The following is a 15451-nucleotide window of genomic DNA, read 5'->3' on the forward strand; positions in this document are numbered from 1 at the left end:
TCCGTTGTTTTTCTAGCTAATTATTCGTCAATTAAAAAGGGTTGAAAAATCATAGAACTGTTGCAAAACTAGTTTTGTTTTAAAAAAGTTTTTAAATTATTTGCAAAAATACGTAAATTATACTTATTTTAGATTTTGTTAGAACAATTTGTTAATTGGAGAAAGTTTATCGGTTCCTGTTATCAAATCTGACGATGATACTATATATTGTATATTTATGTATAAAGATTTGCAAATATATCTTACTTTGTTAATCTTGAATATATTTATCCACGACTATCTATAACAATATTTAATATAATAAATAATTTAGATATCGATAAATTATGTTAATTATTTTAAATATTGTCTGAAAATATCTTGATCTTATTACTTGGATTCTTCAACTGCTATTAATCAATATCTTTCTTTTTTTGTGTGTAATTTAGAATAAAAACACTATATTGTTAAATAATGAACAATTAACAAACATGTTTTCTTAACTTAATGCTTAAAATACGTTAAAAAAAACATAAAACATTTGAAAATTTTACAAATTTCAATGGTATTAAGCTCTAGATAAATTCCTGCTTAATTCTTTCAAATGACAATTAATTAATTGAGCACATATAATTTTTTACGTATTTCTTATTCTGTGTAAGTAATTTCATTTCTTTTGAATTATACAATAATTGTTTGCTTTGAAACAGTTTTTTATATTTTTCTTTTAATTATGATTTTAATTAATTATGGAATGGACAGGCATTACTGTTATAATTTTAAAACAGTGCACTAGTATTGGGTGTATTACTATTATTTATACATTACTATTTTACAGGAAAATTATTGATTAGCTTCGAATTTTCCAGAGGTATGTCGTTTTAATTTGTCGTTTAAGAATGACCTACATCTGATAATCAATATTCGTACATAATGAATTAACTTTTGTAAACTACGGTGATATAGTCAACCTTGACTATATGATGTGGTTGAAGTTCAATGTTAAAAATAAAGCAGTGTTAAGAAATGCTTGAATATAAAATGACATTGTTTAAAATCATTATATTTCTATTAATTTGAAATAAAGTACATATTATTCAAACACATGAATCAAATAATGGTTATTTAAATCTTACAATTAAGTTATAAAAAGATTTCAATAATTACTATCTATTTAAAAAATATTTCCTAAAACGCTATATTTACCTTTTATCAATATAATAATACCGTTTATACTCATTTATTGCAATAGATTTAGACTATTTAAAAAAAAAAGATAAGTAGGGATGGGTGGGTCATTGAGTTAGCCGATTAACAAATATTGGAAATATGTTGTAGAAAATTTGCCCCGAATTGTTTATTTTTACACATATTTCCAAAATTAATATTAAAAATGTGGTCTTGGTTTAGCAGAAATATTATGTTTAAAAAACCCTTTTAATCTCTTTGATTTTTATTTTCGAAACTGTAAAATACTCCTTAAAATATTATTTTTGCAAAATTCTGGTGCCCAATTTTAATCAAAGCACTTCTTATATATATACCTATGTATAGATTTCGTAGGTCAGGGTCACTCTTCGACCCGACATTCATTGTTCGATGATTAACCCTTTCCCGTGCCATTTAGCTCGACGAAACTCGGGCCCAAGCGGTAGTCGTCAAAGCGCGCTAAACAGACAAGACGCTCGAGAACAATCGCAATACGTGCCGAAATGTAAAGAGCTTTGATATCTGATATACATATAGGCATTTTTACGCGTTACCACTGTTGAACTCACAAGTCTGTTCGCGAGTCTGACTCGTGATATTCATGTTTCGCCCGACTATCTGTTCACGAGTCAGACTCGTGATATTCATGTTTGGGCCAAAATCTTCATCACGAGTCAGACTCGTTAAAGTACGGGAAGGGGTTAAGAATGAAAAGGGTATTGCATTGAACCTCTCTATTTCATTCAGAAGTGTCTCAAATCGCTTATTGTTAGTTTATGATCAGTTTAGGAATTGTATGGATTTTATGGTTGCATTAAAAGAAAAGGAACTTTGTTTACCTTGAATTTAGTAGTATAGCCACTTTTGGTAGGCCAGTGGTGCCGCTGGTATAAATGTACAATAATTTGTCTCTGTATCCAGGTTCATCTTTGACCACTGGTTCTTCTGTGCTGGCTTCTGATAAAAGTTTGTTCAAATCAATCGCACCATCATCATGGGTTTCTGATTTGAAGCACACTTTGTATCTGTCGATGCCATGAATCGAATCTTTAATATCATTGATGGCTGAAAAAGAAAATTCAATATTTTATATTCATTTAATTGTACACAATTAATACTTCAATTTTTCATAAATAAAAATGTACTTATTAAAATATTTCTGTTATTTTAATATATCATTTAAAAAAGGCACGCAAAAAATAAAAAGAAAACGATAATATTTAGTAGCACAAAAGCTATTTTCTTTTTTTAAAATAATTTTTATAGATGACTTCAATTGTTTTTCAAATTAAAACATTAGGGTCCTATTTGTAGACCCTTCTGTTTTATATAATACAGTTTGATCAATGAAATTGAAGAAATATTAATTTTACTCTTTTAAACATTCGTTGCATTATATTGTAAACCTGTTACATAAAATTTTATATCGAATATTCGTAATTATAAATTGTTGTTTAAATAAGTTTCTTGAATAGAAAAATACTATGTATGTATAACTACATAATTAATATATGTAATTTAATTTTGTCAAACAATCTGTTGTTTTTGTAAATGTATTGTAATAAATATTGTGCTATATATTGATTCTGAGTGAGAGACGGTGGGAACAAAATTGGTTTAAGAAGGAGTTACCGAAGATTTACAAAGATTACGAAACCTTCAAATCGAGTCGACGCGTAGAGTTCGACATTTAAAATTGAAATCCCTTACATTTTCTCGAACATACATATCGGCACTCTTATCGTTATATTTAGCAATTCTAATTCTTATTTATTAACAGGATCAATTCCATTGTTTATAAATAAGTATCCCCTTTTTAAATTAAAAGTCAACGAAATATCGTTTCTAATTTATTTTTCATATTTGAATTTGCATATACACAAATTCTCTTTAAATTGTCTTAATTTTGATAAAAAGAAGAGAAGGAGAGATGCCACAATACTGTGAAAGAAATATGCAAAGTGATTCTATTTAATTAAGTCAAACATTATTGCAAAATATTCCATTATTATAGATTTGATTTAACTATTGCAAGTAAAAGTTAATATTTCATATTTAGTGAAAAAATTCGAAGAATAAACTAATAAAATAACATAACTAAAATTATGAAATCAGTACTGTATTTCAAATTATAAAAAACAATTTTTTTATCTTTCCTTATAAATATCTTTTACGGTCCATATTTTTCTTGTTCTTGCCACATACTGAAAACACAAAGATATTTTGGTGAACCGTTTCTTTCCATTTGACCTTTCTCCATGCAAAACCTTAATATCCCTACATGTTGACTACTATGGGCAACGCCGGATAAGGGAAGGTATAAGGGGGGCTAAAGTCACGGGTTCCACTTTTCCGGAGACTTCGTTACAAGCCTTTTATTTACTATGTCAAAAGATATTTAATGAAATCATTTTGTACTGTTGTTCCTTTTTTTTAGGTGAACTTGTAAAAAAGCTACTCTCCCTCCGATTTCGATGATTTTTAAATATGTTGTAAAATTCGATATTTTAAGCAACTTCTTTCCTCTAAACTATATGTCTGCTTCGATTAGTTTGCGTGATATTCACAAAAGAATATTTCTGCAGGTAGCACCATGTGCTCCGGCTCCTATTCATACAACGGGTGAACTGAAAAATCAAATTATAACATTTGCCGCCGGAATATTAATGTGACCTAACCTAACCTAAGTTAGACATATAAATAACAGAACAAATAAAATACCGCCAACATCAGTATGGACGGCAGACAATCTTGTGGTGCACAATGATTAATACCAATGTTGACGGAATATAATTTTTTCGTTACTTATATGTCCAGATTAGGTTAGGTTCAAAATTATTGAAATTAGTAGTTAACTTTGATTTTAAGCTAACCCGTTATATGGACAGTAGCCAAGTCATGTGATCCTGTTGAAGAAACAGTTGATAAGCGAGGATCTCTTGCCGACGCACACAGCCGCGTGTGACTCTAACACATATTCACGCCGGCAGTCAATTGGCTGCAGTCCCTCCTTCGCGTGCTCCTCACCCATCGCTCCAGCGTGAATATGTGTTAAAGTCACACGCCGCGACAGATTCGGTGAAACTGTAGTAGTATTACTCATAGTTTACAATTAGAGAAAATAAGTTGTAGGCGTTTAGTGGAGGGGAAGAGAGGATCTCGTCTCCCCGGACGCCTTTAGTTCGGGTCGGGGACCGCTAGGTGGCGGCGAAATGATCGGTGACAGTGTTCTCGCAAGCGGTCTCCCAGCATGCAGTTCAAATATATGTATAGAAGTTCTGAATTGCGATACGATAGGTGTCTGGGGCAGGAATCGTCTGTTGTCAGCTCCACTGACGAGCCTGACAAACGATCCCGAGACGAAACGCCTTTTTCTCCACTCTTCCACAAAGTTGTTTAAAATGACGAATTTTACAACATGTTTAAAAATCATCGAAATCGGAGTAACTATTTTCTACCAATTCATCTTTTATTTTACAATCAAATATTTAACCGTTTGACTGCTACGCGGCGCAAAAGCGCTACGTTCATTTGTCTCGAAAACCGCGACGCAGCGCTTTTGCGCTGCGAGTTTCAGTAAGTCAAAATATGTCCCGCAGTTTTCGTGCGTTCTTGCAAGAATTGCTTAGCAGTCAAACGGTTAATTTTATTCGAAATAAATTTCAAGTTTTGAATGAAAGCTTATCAACCAAGAGGGCTTTCGAAGGTTTAATAGCTCCGAGCCGTAGAAATCTTAACCCAGTCTTGGCCATAAGCTCAAATTTTGTTAATCGAATAAATAGTAAGCAAAAAAAAAACATAAATTTGAAATAATATTAGTTTCTACCATACTAATATCGAAAAGTACCAAATTTTAAATTAAAGTCTAAAAATTAACCAATCATATCCTCTGAAATGTTGCTTCTATAGAGGTCATCGATGACCGGCGCTACGAATTCATTTAAATTAAATGGTAAATCTACAAGTACAGTGATAGAATGTTAATACTTTTATTAACTTTTTACTGACGCAGTTGACGCATCAGTAACGAAACAAGTTGCAAACAAAAAATTCCATTTTGAAATGGAAAAAGTAAAGAAAATAATATTTCTTCACAATGCTTTTCCCTCTTTCATATCTTTCCTACACGCGGCTGCAATAATTGTCATATTTACCGGACGAGTAGTCTTCCACATAAATGATACTCTTCACTTCGGCGATACGAATGCAATGAATCAAAGATTGTAGTCGTAAATTCGTGTTAATTAGAGCAGTGACAACGCCGAGTTTTCCAAGACCAAGCCAGATAGCAACATATTCCGGCCTGTTCGGCATCATTAATGCCACCGCATCTCCTTTTACGTAACCAGCTTTTTGAAACACAGAGGCTATCTGGTTGCTATATTTGTTAATCTGGAAGTTTAAATATTTACCCATTATTTCTCAATATTTTTCTCATTTAAATGTAAACAAACATACGATTCGTTTCTACGTTTCATTTGACTTAAAATAAATAAATCTGAAATTTATATCAGCTTTGTTTTCTGAATATAAATAGTACTTTATTAATTTTCTTATCTTTCTTTACGAATCTTGTATGAATACTACTAATAAGTATATTTTGATGTTTCTGAATAATAATTGAAAGGCATTCTGAAATTGTTAGTAAAAATAATGTTTTCAATTGTTTTAGTTATGAAATTATTAAGGAATATTAAAAAAAATATTTGAATATTTTGGATATCTGCATTTGTTTAGAGAAAGAAATTTATGAGCATTTGAAATGTAAATTCATGACATTGCTATTAATAGATTCTCGTTTTTATTAACAAAAAATGTCAACAAATTGCTTAATTACTAAAGACAAATAATTTGAAGCTGAATATTGCTTTCCAACTAAACTTCCAAATTGCCTGTACTCATTGGCATAACTAGAATTATTTTTTGAATGAGCTAGGTCCTATAGAAATTTTGGACTTCTGATATTTCGAAATTTTGAAATTTTAGAATGGCGGAAGGGACAATCCACATTTTTGGGAGTGCCAGGCCCACCCTGGCCCCTTCCTCGTTACGCCGAAGCCTATATGTACATATGTATTCACAAGTGACACAATTTTGATAAAATCTTATCACCCATTCTACAATTTCAAATGCTTGAAAATATAGCTGACAGACATACTTGAATCTTTCAAAAAGGATATAATTAATTTATTAGAAGATACAATTATTATATCTTCTACCAGAATTTTCAACAAATTTAAATATACTGTTAATTTTCCATAAAATGAAAAATTATCTTTCTTTTAATTTTGTACTTACGTCAGCGTTCGTCCAAACGCAATCCTCAAAGAAGAAACAAGGTTTATTAGGGTAATGTTCCACCCTTTTTCTGAAAACCTTTGTAACAGTCATATTGTTCCGACGATGGCTTTTCGTTTCTAATTCTGCTGTAATAGCACGATACAGAAATCTGAAAAATAATAATTATAAAATTAAAATTCATTTTTTAAACAATTTAATGAATAAATAAATTAAAGTATAAAATTAAAAATGTTGAACAAAAATTCCATGTTAAAATTCTTATAAAATACGAATTTCATTTTACTACTTGTTTATAATTTACCGTGTAGGTATTTCGTCTACATAACATTTTGTGTTTGTGGCTATTACACAATATTTGCTTTTTGTGCATTCTCATAATCACTCTATGATCAAGCTATAATTATATAATATTACAGTACATGAGTCATGAATGCATGTAATTAAATTCTATTTACATTACTCGGTTAATTCATTAATTATTTCCTTTTTCCATCTAAATAATAAATTTATTATAATACTGATTGATAAAAGAAGCGTTATATTTGCAAACTGTATTGTTAAATGAAAGTAAATGAAATTTCAACTCAATTAACCCTTGATCACCGAATGTTAGATCATTCGTGATTTAATCTTACGAAATGAAAGAGTTTTTATATAGATAAATAAAATATTTAAGGGGAATATTGAAAATATCTAATGTCTTTCATATAAAAAGATTCCCAAAAATTATTTATTCTTACACATGTTTTCAAAATTAATATCGAAGAAGCAGCGCCGAATTAAGCGGGACCCCGTCATAGGTCTTCAATTTACTATACCAATACATATTTCATACCGTTATCCTTTTTCTTTACATTCAAAGTTATTTAATTTTATTTAGAATAAATTTGAATTTTCTAACCAAGTTTATTAAATAAGAGGCCCTCGAAGGTTCGATGACAAGATTGAAATGATCTTGTTTTAGCAGAAATATTTAATGGAAATGTTATTTTTATATTACAAATATTACCTATTGTATATTAGAAAATTAATAATTTTATGGAATACCTAGTGTAAAGTTTAGAAAATAAAAATAATATAAAATATAAAATTAAATTTTAAAATGTCACTGTTTTCTCAGCGAAAATTGTAATTTTCTTTTTAATAATGCTAAAGTAATGGTAAATATTTTCTCTGTTATTTTACAGTTATATAGTTATCGTGGCAATGTTCTACGTCATAAATAATAGTTTCGTAAGGTAGCGTAAATGACACCGCAGGTCATCGATGCTGAACTTTTCACGGTCTTGTGAAGGAATCAGGTGTCTGTGAAATATTTATGAAACCTCTGAGTAATATATCAATTATGATAATGACACAAGTTAAATAACATGACAGAAACGATCATTACGTCTGATCGTATTCAGATTCTAATTTCAATCACTGTTCTTAAAGAAACACGACAAATCAATGAATATTTTAACGTATGCATTGCAAAAAGAAAAGAGCGTAGCAAATAATTGCAAATAATTCAAGGCCGGGATCGTTCATGTTGTTGATAATAAAAATTGGCAAGTAATGCTGATCATAAAATAGAATGCGTAATAATGTTATATACTGTTAACATTATGATTGGTCGTAAATATGTTCACAATGTATCGACTGTATTTTGTTTCTTTTTTTTGTATTTTGTACGAAAAAGATTCTTAAGAAAATGAAGAAAATATTTCAATACCTTATTATGTATTCAATATTTCGTGTTGTTCATTTCATTATTTGTATAATACCATTGAATTTCTTTACGTTACTAAAATTCTAAACCTTTTTTTCATAATTTAGAATTTGTACATGTATTTATATTATTGATCAAAAGTCAGAATTACATTTTATGATATGTACACTATTGGTAAAAAGTTTCAGATCTTAAATCATATTTTTATGAAATTTATTTAACCATAAAGAATTGGTAAGTTTATTTCATTTTTAATTGCATATTTCTCTTTATACAGAAATAATTCAAATGTAATGTTCATTCAAAATTTCAGCGCGTTGTTCAAATTCTAATTCAAATAATTTCAATTAATCATGAGTAATTCTACGCACGTAAATGTTTATAAAAGAAAAATGGTTGGACGAAAAAGTATCATTGAAGAATATTCAAGAATTTATTTTTAGTTTTTTTATTGTCATTGCAATTAGCACTAGTTATTAAAGTAGCATTAATAAAGTATGCGAAAAATTACTTTCTTCGTTATATTCAGTGATAGTCGAATGCAAAACAATGAGATAATTAATTCAGCGGTATTTATAAACGACCTTATTAAATAAAAAGCAATATAGAGCAATCAATTTTCCCATTGACTACCTATAAGTTGGGCTCAAATTATGTGTTTTTATTCCTATTTAATCATTCTAAAAGATACTAATATAAAAGTAAAAAGAAAATTGTTATAAGGAACTTAAACGAAAAATTAAAATGTTAAAATATCAAAACTATCATATTAAATCATACCTAGTGTGATTATGAAAAATTGTACATAGGTACTTATATTACTAAATATTTTGTATTCATTGTAATATTTATGTTGTTTTATTTTTTGGTAACATACCATAAAAGAAAATATCATGAAATAAAACTTATTCCACATTAGTTTAAAACATCGAAATTCATGTAAATAACCACTTAAATGTGAATTATCTTCAAAAATGGCGAAGTTACCCTTTGGGGTCAGTTTCAAAAATCGGTACAAACGAAAGTGAAGGTGTTACAAACGGGTACAAACGTTTCTTTTTTTTATGGCGTTGAGAGAATTAAAAAATGTTAAAGTGGGGTGCTAAGGTATTTTCGCCCCCTTATATCTTTTCACCCCTTGGGGTACAAACGAAAGTGAAGGTGGTACAAACGGGTACAAACGAAAGGGAATACAATACAATTTGAAGAAATTGAATTTTTCAAAGTTGGGTACCAGGTTCAGGTAGGTCCGAGCGACAGCTTGCGAGAACACTATCACCGATCATCTCGCCACCACCTAGCGGTCCCTGGCCCGAACTAAAGGCGTCCGAGGAGACGAAACCCTCTCTCCCCCTCTACCAAACGCATACAATTAATAGCTGTTGGGTATTTGTATAAATGAAATAGAAATTATTTCATACTTTTTAGTGCATTTTGTTGTACAAATGAAGTATAAGTTATTTTACACTTTTTAGCGCATTTTGAAGTCGGTTATATATTTTATTAAAAATTATTTTATTTCACACTTTTTAGTGGAACGAGCAGTATTTGTAGGATGCCGTAAGGTGGTTTATTGTTCTTATTGATTAATTGCAATAACGATAACAAATTCCATAAATTTTTGCAAGTGGGATCATCGCGGAAACATCTATTAGATGTGAAAGCTTTCATCGCGATCGGTACATTCTTTGCAGAGTAACGCCAAGAAATAAGATTTTTGCTATAACAATAGTTATTATACAATATGTATACTGATTTTCGGTCGATGCGATATGTGTATATGTATAATAAGAAAGAGTAGAGAATCGGCGACTGCATGCTGACCCATACACCGCCAGAGGTAAGTATACGTAGAATTCAATGTAGTAGTAACAATAGTTTTTTACGAATATCTCGAAAACTATAAAGCTTTCCGTTAATTATGCATAATGAAAAAGTTGTTCAGAATCATGCCCCCGGCAACATATTAAAGGGTCATTGAAATCATCCTATGTTGAGATTAGAAATTTCCTGTGTTTTGCAATAATAATCCTTAGCAATGAAAAAATGAAAAATGTTTTTTAACGGGACCAATCGAGAGACATACTCTACAATCTACAAGATGCAAAAGGTTTCGTTCCGATTGGTCCATCCATCTCGGAGTAATCGGTGAACAAGCACAGAAAAAAAGATATACATGTACAATATACTGATCGATTTGAGTAACCTCCTCCTTTTTCGAAGTCGGTTAAAAATACGAATAAGAATGTAGGTATTAATTCAAATTTCGCGTAAACGTTTACATATATGCAAGTGGTGGGCCGTCACGGACCTATACATATATGTATGTATGTATGTAGGGCTCCTTCTTTACATAGACATTTTCCCTGGGGATGCCTATGAGAAGGCTGGGAACCAGGGACATGGTTATTTTTGTTGGAGAAGCCCCATTTGATCGCGAGTGTACATTATCAAAATTAACATAGTTAACCCTATGGGAAGAAAATATTATTGAATTTAATAAGCTTCAAATACGCACGCAATTTTATTCATAATTATATCTTATAGTCAATTTTATATTTTATATCAAAGTTTACCATATTAAAGGAGTTTCAAGAGTCCTTACGTGGAAATAAAACAATTAAAAGAAGAAGCTGTGAAACTTTGAATGACTTGTTTATCTATGATAAACGAGGTATGTAAGTAGTATGCTCGGTGATATTAGAATGAACTTTGGAAGGAAGTTTTATAAACGACAGGAAATACGTTGCGCTAATTAGGGAATAATTAAAATTTTCTTCGATTACTGTAATTTTTGTTTCAACTATGGGTCTATCATTTTTCTCCAAACAGTTTCTGGATTTCCTTGAACGATGTAAGAATGTCTTAGTCAATCGATGAGCTTCCATTGCGCAATGCGGAATTTCTATTTTTTCTGCTTTTTCTTTTGCATAAATTCCATGTTATTATAATTGCTTATCCCGTTGTAGCAATAAATATTAATTTCTTTGAATAAATCAATCATTAACTTCAATTTTGCATTAATGCGATATTGATTTACAATTTTAGATTAATGGAATATTTATTCGTTCATTGCACTCTATACAATTTGTAAAATAATGAATCTTCTCTTAACACGTTAAATATCTTAACATGAAAATGAACGGAATTATATAATTACTGTAATTATTTAAAATGCCTTTGTTTAATTTTCCAGTTTAATTTTCTACATACTGTCTTACAAAATTTATATAATAATATTGTTGATTATAATTATCTTTAATTATTTTTTGCTTTTAGTTATTGGAGAATATTAAATGTATGATCGATGGTGACCCCACCCCCTATGTTCAATGTGTTAATATTAACCCTTTGCACTCGAGGGCTCCGGAGCGGAGCCATTTAAAATTTGTCTTCAAACTCGAGGACTCCGCTACGGAGACAATGCAAATAATTTTCAGTTTTTAACATAAGGACAAAAACAAATCGTAAAAACTATTTATAGGATATTTCGCTTTTGGTGATAAATAACGGTCGAAAATGACTTTTCTTTTAATGCGTATATCATTAACTTATATGTAAATATGATCTTTTCACTAAAATTGCTTCGAGTTGCTGGTAATATGAATGAAAAAAAACTTCGAGTGCAAAGGGATAATATTAATATTGATTACTAAAGTCAGCAGCGGATTAAGATTTCTGAGGCCCCAAGGCTATCGAACCTTCGAGGGTCTCTTTGGTTCAAAAATTGAAGTTTATTTTAAACAAAATAAAATAACATGTAAACGTAAAGAAAAGGAAATATTTTTTGCCATGGTAAATGGAAGACATAATGGAGCCTCCTGCAAAGTGGGACCCGGGCTACAGCTCCCCTAGACATCCCTTTAAACCGGAGCTAACTAACGTATATTAATATAATATTAATAATGTTAAATAGGTGGTGGTGAATATTTAAATTTTATCGATTTCCTTTCTACGCCAATACTATTACTATTGTACCAAAAAAATTTACTTTATTAACTTCAATAAATAGAGGCATCTTTAGTTCAAACAAAAGGCGATTTGTTTCCTTGAATAAGTAATAATGATTCTGAATTATTTTTTCGTCATCTAATTCCAACTTGATTAACAAATAATGAGAGAAGCACATGATAATTAAGAACGCATATTGAAAACATTTTATAAAAGGCCTCCATAAAAGAAAATCCATTACCTACATTAGCTTTTCATTAAAAGCAGTGAACATAACGTTTTTATATTCGACGAAACTGACCGTCCTTGAATAACTAACATAAGAAAGATCTCAAACTCAGTAATTGCAAACTTTGTAAACGTACCGAAGATATGTATGTATTCTTCTGATAACGTAATTTACTTTCACTGCCAATTCTTATTTTCAGTGTAAAGAGATGGAAAACTTAAAGTTTCAACCATTCTTCGTTCCTTTTTTCTTACCAAAATCATTAAAAAACATTATTTAAGAAAATAAATGAAATTTTGTTATAAGATGGTATGTATAGTAAGGGAATATTTTACATTCTTAGAAGATGAAAATGTAAGCAAAAATTATTGCATTTTAATTAGGAGATCCTCCTAATTAATTCAGATATTGACAAAATTTTATATATATTTTTTTTTAAATTACTGAGTTCATCAGAGTCTCTTCTTATTAGTAAAATTAAATAAAAATGTTATAATTGATAGAGTGTTAACACCACAGCAATTAATAATGAATGTTATCTATTTTTAAAATGAAAATAAATTTTAAAAATTATCATACATAATTATCCTTTATCTCAACAATATTCAACGTATATCTCAGCAAATGCATAAATAGGTGCTTTTTTTTTGAAAGTTAAAGTTATTGAATAAAATTTAAATTAATTTTGTACAAATATAAAAAAGAAAAGTATTTGATCTTTAATGGACAAAGAAACCTCTCAGGCTTTTACAGATTTTTTCTGGTTTCCCGTCTGGCGTCACTGTTGCAAACACAAAGCGATAAGACACAGTAAACACGATATTATTCGTAGCAAATACAAAGAGCTCGTGTTCAAAGAGGTATTTACAATGTGCGCCAATGAAATGCTCTGTTGTTAATGATCCGCTCTTTTCATGTCATCGCTTTCATTTTAGACACTCAGGATCGTTTCCTCAATAATAATTTATGCTTAGATCAAAGTTTAAACTTTGCTTAGACATATTTTGTTATTTTTCAAAACATGGAACGATTTCAAATGTTAATGTTTAAAGTGTTTGCTACTTTTTAATGTAAGAAGCACTTCAATAAGTACATAAAACTGAAGGTCCAACTTGTATCTGTCAGAGTTAAATCTTTGAAGTAAAGAGTTAAATACATTTCAGCGATTCTCAACCTTTCCATAAATGCGTACCACCGAAATTAATTGTCAAGAATTCCAGTACCATCAATGAAAATATGTTTTGTGCATTCACGATTAAATCAGACTTCCCCAGGAAAAATGGAATACCTTAATACTAGTATCGCCGTGCCGGGAAAACTAACACTGTAGAAAAGGGGTCCCATATAAGATTGTATGCATGTATAAGACTCTGGCCCTATTATTTGCATGTAAACGTTTACAGGGAAAATTTGAATTGATATTTATTAATTATTCATATATCTTAGTCATATACGAAATTTTATAATATTTAACACTAGAACTACCAAAGGGGTCAAAATGACTTGTTTCCAGTTTTCTATTTTAAATTATAAATTTTATCGAGGTATTTTTGTTGAAATGTACGTTGACTGTTATCAAGCTAAAGAATGAATGTATATATTAAATTATATTTCATCCTTTATCTATATAGCAATATACATTATTTTCAATTTAAAAATAAGTGTGCACCAAACGTCGGTAGTTCTAGTGTTAATAATGAAAAATTACATTAGTTTTTGTTAAGTAACTATTGAGATTAATATCGTCAAGATTAAGATTTTGAAATTCCTGCTTCTCGTTCATCACCATTTCCCTTAAGGGAGCCTAACTTGTAAATGCCAATATCAAAATTTTTCATAAAATAAACGTGTTTAATAAATTTATGTCGTTTTGTAAAAAACACAAATAGCATGAGCATTAATTCTTTCTTGTTGTATTACAACAGCAGAAATTATTTGAATATAAACTCCTTGCACCAAGCCAAAGATTTATACTTTATTACGTACATACATAGGTACAGCTTCTATTTTTCTATTTTGTATATGGAGTTTATATCTACAAATACAGTCTACAAACAAACAAATAAATAAATGAACAGAAATTTTTTTAGTGTCATATCATTTTCACGCTAGTGTACTTCAAAGCAATAGTAATGTGCTTATTATACCGTTTATGGAATCGTATTGAAAAATACCATCAATACAATATGTTAGATTCCGATGTTTAATAAATATTTTATTAAACTTAATACACAGAATTCTTACATTAGACACTTAAAGTAATTTCCTACTGCCAGCGATTCTTTACATGATTACACAACTCTACTTCTGGCTCTGATTCGTATTCTTATTCTGAAGGAAAAGTGTTCTGCTACTGTTTTTAAAAGGTCGGAAGTCTGATTTTGAAAGTGGTGAGAATGAGGATTAGGTCCAATAGGAGTTCTTGGATATTACTGACGATGAGGTTCGAAGGGTCAAGCGTATGATTCAGAGATGGTGAGTAAAGAATTCAAGGGTCGTACGCGTAATTTTATACATACGAGTGTATATGTAGAAGACAGTGTGGCTAGAGACAGAATTTAGGATTTATTTATCTTAACCAAAACGAGAAGAGTAAAAATATTTGCTTAGTCTATGACGGTATCCAACAAGTATTAATGGTGCCATGGACAGGCAAGATTCATCGATGGAAAAATACGTTTTGTTGACCCTTTGCCTCTCAATAGTCAATCGCGAAGACAATTACATAAGTCTCCATGTAACAAACACAAAGGTCATGTGCGATATAGCTTCTTTATGCATTTCAATGCAGGCAGCCACTAATGTGCTCGGTTAAAACGTTTTGATAGCAACAGTAAACGAGCTAATTTAATCAAATAATTAAGATAAGCGCAAGTAAGTAAATTCTAAGTAACATTATTACTGGTATTTTAAATATCTATTTCATGTACAGGCATCTAACGCTTTTCAAATACACAAAAGCGCGAAAAAATATTTAAATTTAAAATAGCAATTAAGAAGGCTTAATGCTAAAGGGCACCAAATTAATTTGTACACCTAATATTTAGATTAAATATTAGTATTTATCTATT

At 29.9% G+C, this 15451-nt stretch overlaps 1 protein-coding gene across 2 annotated transcripts in view; it reads right to left on the reverse strand.

Annotated features, from left to right (window-relative positions):
• LOC114876212 (long-chain fatty acid transport protein 4-like) overlaps positions 1-15451 on the reverse strand; it is a 38241-nt gene that overhangs the window by 16615 nt on the left and 6175 nt on the right. For both annotated transcript variants that reach the window (XM_029187439.2, XM_029187441.2), the window contains exons 3-5: positions 6487-6637; positions 5343-5580; positions 2028-2253 (exon numbers count right to left, since the gene is read on the reverse strand). In XM_029187439.2, coding sequence (XP_029043272.1) covers positions 2028-2253; positions 5343-5580; positions 6487-6637 — 615 coding nt within the window. The remainder of the gene's footprint in view (positions 1-2027; positions 2254-5342; positions 5581-6486; positions 6638-15451) is intronic.

The sequence above is a fragment of the Osmia bicornis genome, chromosome 2 (assembly GCF_907164935.1).
Source record: "Osmia bicornis bicornis chromosome 2, iOsmBic2.1, whole genome shotgun sequence".
Lineage (NCBI taxonomy): Eukaryota > Metazoa > Arthropoda > Insecta > Hymenoptera > Megachilidae > Osmia > Osmia bicornis.